The sequence below is a fragment of the Anopheles merus genome, chromosome 2L (genome assembly GCF_017562075.2).
Source record: "Anopheles merus strain MAF chromosome 2L, AmerM5.1, whole genome shotgun sequence".
Classification (NCBI taxonomy): Eukaryota; Metazoa; Arthropoda; class Insecta; order Diptera; family Culicidae; genus Anopheles; species Anopheles merus.
The window spans coordinates 12,283,190-12,290,079 of NC_054083.1; the positions used below are offsets into that span (position 1 = coordinate 12,283,190).

Sequence of the window (6,890 nt, forward strand, 5' to 3'; positions counted from 1 at the left end):
CGTGTGATAAAACAACATGACATTGAATGGTCTACAGAATAGTATTTTCTATAAATTTTCTATCTGGTACACAAACCTTTATTTAGATCATTTATTTCAAACATGATGATAAACAATGAAAATTAATTGAATAACAAATTTATTATTTAATTTTAAACCTACTTTTATTTTAAATGCCAAAAATAATAGGGCACTTTTTATGACAGGTAAAAATTAAATTCTTTTGTATTTAGGAAATATTACGTCTCAAGTGTATCACAATTCAAATTTATAAAAGAAATTATGAAAAAAAAATCCCGTCTTTGTCTTTGTCCATTCAATGTGGCACAAAAAGTAATAAGATAAAAAAATCATTAAAATTACCATTAATAACCGGCTTCTGCCGTGGCCACAGTGAACTGCCATACAAATCTTGATTTAGCTATGTTTATTTGTTGTGTACTGTTATTCATCTTAATTAGGCTATAAGGCCCGATGAAGACTGACCAGTAAATAATAATAATAATAATAATGATAATAATAATAATAATAATAATAATAATAATAATAATAATAATAATAATAATAATAATAATAATAATAATAATAATAATAATAATAATAATAATAATAATAATAATACCAATAATAACAAAGGTAAAACAACTTTAAATATAAAAGAGAACAAGTTATTTATAATTAACAAAATACGAAGTTAATGATCATTTATTAAGATATTTAAACAATTATAGTTCTTGCTTTGATAAATCCGGTCTTATTAATTACCCGTAGCAGGATAGTCGACTCGGTCTATTTCCTGGTCATGGTAAAGCTGCGCCAGAAACTCTCCGTGGTTAACAACCAACGGAGTCAGGCCACCCCAAGGCTCAACCTGGACCGGTTGGCGTGTGCTGATGTGGCGGAGGGGTATGCGACAGCGCTCGGGGAAGCGCTACCGGCCGAGAACAACATCGCCGCGATGCCCTTCGCAGACCACTGGAGTATGGTGGAACGAGCCATCAACACTGCAGCCGAGAACAAGAGCGGCCGCTTATCACGTAGCGAGAAAAAGGAATGGTTCGACGAAGAGTGCAGACGAGCACTATCCGAGAAGAATGCAGCGCGCGCCCGCATGCTACGGCATGAAACCCGTCAGAACGTGGAGATCTACAGACGACTGAGGAAACAGCAAACCCTGCTCTTCCAGCCCAAGCAGCGCCGTTTTGAAGAGTCAGGCGAACAGCTGCTGGAGCAGCCTTCTCAGTCGGGGGACACCCGCTTGTTCTACAGGAAATGGAAGGAGGCACGGAGCGGGTTTGCTTCTAAAACCGCAATGTGCCGGGATGTGGAAGGAAATCTCCTGACGGACGAGCGGAAGGTGATTGAAAGGTGGGAGTACTACTACGAAGGACATCTAAATGGAGCAGAGGCACGAGAGGCTGGCGCAATTGGCAGAACAAGGCAACCACCACAGCAGCAGCACAGCAGTAACAACAGCGACACCGAGCTCTTCAAGATGGGGCCGGAGAGGCTTACCGTCGAAATGCATCGGCTGATCGTGAAAGTCTGGGAACAGGAGGAACTAACGGAGGAATGGAAGCTGGGTGTTATTCACCCAGTCTACAAAAAGGGCAACAGGCTGGTTTGTTCGAATTTCCGAGCCATCACAGTCCTGAATGCCGCCTACAAGATCCTGTCCCAGATCCAGTTCTACTGACTTGCGCCCCTTGCTACAAATTTTGTTGGCAGCTACCAAGCTGGGTTTGTTCGAGGCAAATCCACCACCGACCAAATTTTCACTCTACGGCAGATCCTCCAGAAGTGCCGAGAGCGCCAGATCCCAACGCACCACCTGTTCGTCGACTTCAAGGCGGCCTACGACACCATAGACCGGAAGGAGCTATGGAGCATCATACAGCGGTACCACTTCCCTGGGAAGCTGATCCGGCTGTTAGAGGCCACCATGAACGGGATGCAGTGCATGGTGAGAGTATCGAACTTGACGTCGGAATCGTTCGAATCTCACGGGGATCTGAGGCAAGGTGACGGACTCTCCTGTCTGCTCCTCAACATCGCCCTGGAAGGTGTCATTCGAGGCACGGGGCTAGAAAACGACACCCGTGGCACGATCCTCTACCGATCTGTCCAATTTCTTGACTTTGCGGATGACATCAATATCATCGGCAGGACAACAGCGAAGGTTTGTGAGGCGTACACCCGACTCAAACGCGAAGCAGCAAGAATTGGATTGAGAATGAATGCGACGAAGACGAAGTACCTGCATGTCGGTGACTCAGACCATCTGGGAAGCAGTGTATTAGTTGACGGCGAGTGTCTCAAGGTGGTAAAGGAGTTCTGCTATCTCGGGACGGTCGTTACTTCGGACAACGACATCAGCAGCGAAATCCGGAGACGCATTCTGCTGAGGTCCAGAAGACTTCGAGCCCGCACGAAATGTGAGATATATCGCACATTGATACGCCCGAGGGTCCTGTACGGACACGAGTCCTGGACCATCCGAGTTGAGGATGCAAACGCTCTGGGCGTGTTTGAGCGACGCATCCTCCGGACCATCTTTGGCGGTGTGTTCGAGCATGGAGCGTAGAGGAGAAGGATGAACCACGAGCTTGCTGAGCTGTACGGCGAACTGAGCATCCTGACGTTAGTGAAGGCTGGCAGGATACGATGGCTGGGGCATGTCATGAGGATGCCGGACTCATGCCCCACCAAGAAGGTGTTCGACAGCAATCCTCAGTTCGGCATAATGCGCAGGGGAGCACAGCGAACTCGATTACTGGACCAGGTGAAGCGAGACCTGACGGAGATCGGGTGTCTTCATGGACGGGAGTTCTTTTGTTGACCGGGCCATGTCACATCGACGTGCTCTATCGTGAGCAGGCCAACAGAGAGAGAGAGAGAGAGAGAGAGAGAGAGAGAGAGAGAGAGAGAGAGAGAGAGAGAGAGAGAGAGAGAGAGAGAGAGAGAGAGAGAGAGAGAGAGAGAGAGAGAGAGAGAGAGAGAGAGAGAGAGAGAGAGAGAGAGAGAGAGGGGAGAGAGAGAGGGAGAGAGAGAGAGAGAGAGAGAGAGAGAGAGAGAGAGAGAGAGAGAGAGAGAGAGAGAGAGCAGGATAGTCATTCCGACGTATAGGGAGCACGACATAATAAGCTTGAACACACAACGGACATGTTGATAAGCCATACGGGCTGACAACTGTATCACAGACGGGCCTGTGGATTCCAACATATTTATCTGCGCAATCTTTATCTTATGCTCAGTTTGTACAACGTTGGTAAGCTCATCATTTAACCCTTTCCATAGTCTTATCAAAAATTACATAATAGATCGTACATAAACATACAGATAAACAGAGCACTATTGTTAAAAAAATCAACTAAGAAAGTGCCATTAAAAGAGAATAACTAATGAGATAACAGATCACATGATCAGAGCATCAGTTGCACAACAAATGCGATTCTACAGCACAAAACTTTAATGTAGCTAAACAATCAGTCTTTGTTGCTAAGGGATTGTCCGGATGATAAAATATTCTTGTTAGCGATTTAAGAATATAATATAATATCTGATCTGATATTATATTATATTCCCTTATGTTCCCCTGAGGGTTCCCTTATGCGTAAAGTTTTAACGTTACGCATTAGCGTTCCCTCGGATGATATTACATACATATCATAACATTAGAACATATTATAATGTACATAATACTAATAACATCTTATTAAAAACCGCTAGGATAAAATCAGGCACCTATTTTTCAAATGCAACACTTTATTCGATTATATTCAAACATAATTCATGAGTAAAACAGAATCATTCACCGGTCGGCATCCTTTTGAACCATATCAAGAGCCTCAATTGCAGAGTTTATCCGTATTAAATCGTTATTCGGAAATTAGAAACGGTAACAACATTGCTATGTTTCCAAATCCAACTAAACGATCACCCTCCCTATTGAGGCGTACTTGGTACATATTCACGAGTTGAGCAGGAGAGGCATTCATTTAGGTTCGTGCAATCACCGTATTTGTGAAGCGAATTTGTACCTCAATGTTGGTCATATTACTGTTTGGACGCGTAAAGTCTGACAGCGTACGCGTGGCCGTCGGTATACGACGATCAAACGGATATCCCATGTGACGCTTATCGGGATACAGCTGATCGCGGATGCCACAGAACGAATGGGAATCGTTGCAGTTTATGTCCCTAAACGCAAACAGAAAAGTTGTACCGAAATGAGGTAAGTGAGGTGTGTTAACAGCCACAGTAAAGCAAATTCATACTCGTTAAACTCCTGGTTGACGGTATCATCGGCAAAGTTGGAGATCATAAGGAACAGGTCGAACTTCATTCCCTCGGCCGTGCCCTTGGGAAGCAGTAAATGATGGGGCCAGCCGCAGTTGCAGAAGCGGAACTGTTCCGTTTCGGGTAGATTAATGTTAGATAGTGCCATCGGACGGAAGGTTCTCTCGTACGGAATGGTAACACTCGATTGTTCCGAACGACGAACAATATTATTAACACCGGGAGTCACTGCGGAAGTATGGACCAAACATAAACTCCATTTCTAAAGATACAACAAACAGTAAATAAGCTTACAATTGACACGGAATTTATCCAACTCGATCATCAATAAGCGCTGCTCGTCCATCGTCAGCGGAGTGTTACGTTCGTCCGTCTTCGGTGCTATGAAGATACGACACGTTCCACGACGAGCCGCACCGGTAGTGTTGTTCACCGCGAAACGGTAAGTGAACGGTGCGTGCTGCAGATGCGTGAACGATGCAAACACGTTTCCTTGAGGCCCAAAGTCGAGTCCGGTGCCCAAATCAATCTGTGACCGCTGCCAGTACGTCAGCAGCACATTGGCCGGCGCATTGGCACGGTTCAACTGTACACCGAACGATTGTATCTGTACACCGGCGTACCCGAGTTGATTGGCATTGTACGGCTGCAGCGTGCGCTTGTAGCGATGGAACATGTTGTCCACCTGAGCGTGCAGACGGTAGAAGGCGGGATCGCGCATAGCGGTCTGGAACTCGCCCACCACACCGTATCCCTCCAGGAAGCGGTTCTCCGGATCGTGGCTGAACGAAATCAGATTGTGCATGTGGCCGTGATAGTTACCGTAGTATTGACTGTTGACCGACAGTGCCGACGGTTCTATGATGTTACCCAGCACATCAATGCCAGTCTGCTCATCGAGCGGAATCCGATTTCCTCCGGGCTAGTGTAAAGAAAGATCACACGTTATTTAACACTTTTTGCAAATCCATTATAATAATTACAATTGCAACATACGGCAACAACGTAACCGCCATCGATGCTCTCAGCAATACGGCTACCCCATAGTTCAATGTCGGTAATTGAAAGAACGACATCGTCCTCAATTCGATTCAAATCCTGGAAGTAAAAGTTACAAAGACAAACGGTGGTCTGAATCTAATCGATCGCGTGCAAATAAATCTTACCCTCAAGATTGTATTTTGTGGACGAGCAGGAAAACCTCGGTTTGTTAAGCTTCGAACGATCTTCGGGAAGTATCCTTCCGGTAGTGGCTCTCGCAAGCTAGTCAGAGGACGCACGCGGCTCAATCGATTGCAGAATCGATCCACATTGTAGCGAGCGATCAGCTGCTGATGCATATAGTAGAACAGCTCACCACGTCGATCCTTATTGACTACGTTATTTGGACCCTCGCCCGGATACACCAGATGCCAATGCCAATGGTGCAGGTTCACACCGATATCCTCGCGGAAGTAGGCCAACCGCTGCTCATCCTCCCGATCGGAAGCAGTGTAGTTCATTGCAATGTCTATTGTGATCTGTAGACGAATGGCAATCGACGATCAAGTTTGTTAATCACCTGCGACACGTCAAACGTGTGTCGCTACTTACCCGATCTCTTTGATTGTTTACAACTGCGCCTTCCTCTCGAAGCTTTGGAATGACCGTCGGATCGACGAACGAATCCGGAAACAGATCAAAGAACGAAGGAATGTTTAGGTTCTTCGTATCGGGCCGATGCTGAATGGCTACAGCCATGGCGTACTGGTACAGGACCGGATTCAACCGATCTCTCGCGTACGAACTAACACTCATCAGCGTGTCTACATCCGGCTGGTCCAAGAACAGTTTAATCAAATCACCAGCAATTTTGCGATGCTTCGGAATAAACAGCGAAAAATCGCCCCTTCTAGGCAGCTCCTCGGCAAATCTAATGTCGGGCAGAGTAGTAGCCCGCACAGCGATGCGCGTATCCGCTTCGGACGAGAAGCGCGTCTGGAGCGACTGGCCGATCGGTTTGTAGCGATCGGTGAGATAGTTTTCCGGCAGATCGACCACCGTTTTGCCGCCATCTTTTGGGTAGAACGTTGGCTCGAGGGGGCGCTGCAGCAATGCCAACAGTTTAGTGTTGTCAGCCATTTGATTATCCGTTAGTTCTTCCACTTAAAGGAACAATTCGGTGTTTAAAGACGCGCGAAAACGAAACGAGAACCACTAGTCACTGTTACAGTCACGTTTGTGATGCTACAGAAGTAGTTGGTATAGTTTATATATCATTCTGATTTGCACTTGGCGTGCCGGTGCCGGGTTGTATGCAATTTCTTCCAATTCCAATCGTCATTTTTGCGGTTTACGACCACTGCATCTGCGATAGTGCTATGGTACAATGCAATTGTAATCTGCAATTGTTGCAGTACATGGGAAGCAAATGTAAACCACGGTATGCACATGCATGAAGCTTTGATAAAACATATCAATCCGTTCTATTTTTGCGGATGTTTGCGGTATTCCAATGATTTGGTAAGCGATTATGATAACTGGGAATGTGTGTGCCTTATCCATATTGCAATAGCATATTGGTTGTTAAGGAAAAAAATAAAATAAAATCG

The 6,890-nt window shown here is 45.6% G+C and overlaps 1 protein-coding gene across 1 annotated transcript; it reads right to left on the bottom strand.

Moving 5' to 3' along the window:
• Positions 1-3,747: 3,747 nt before the first annotated feature.
• Positions 3,748-6,509, bottom strand: LOC121592420 (phenoloxidase 2-like). The gene is made up of 6 exons (XM_041913844.1): positions 5,893-6,509; positions 5,466-5,819; positions 5,296-5,397; positions 4,594-5,221; positions 4,278-4,527; positions 3,748-4,200 (listed from the first exon to the last, which is right to left on the bottom strand). The coding sequence occupies exons 1-6, from the start codon at positions 6,418-6,420 to the stop codon at positions 3,999-4,001; spliced, it is 2,064 nt and encodes a 687-aa protein (XP_041769778.1). The 5' UTR covers positions 6,421-6,509; the 3' UTR covers positions 3,748-3,998.
• Positions 6,510-6,890: the final 381 nt, after the last annotated feature.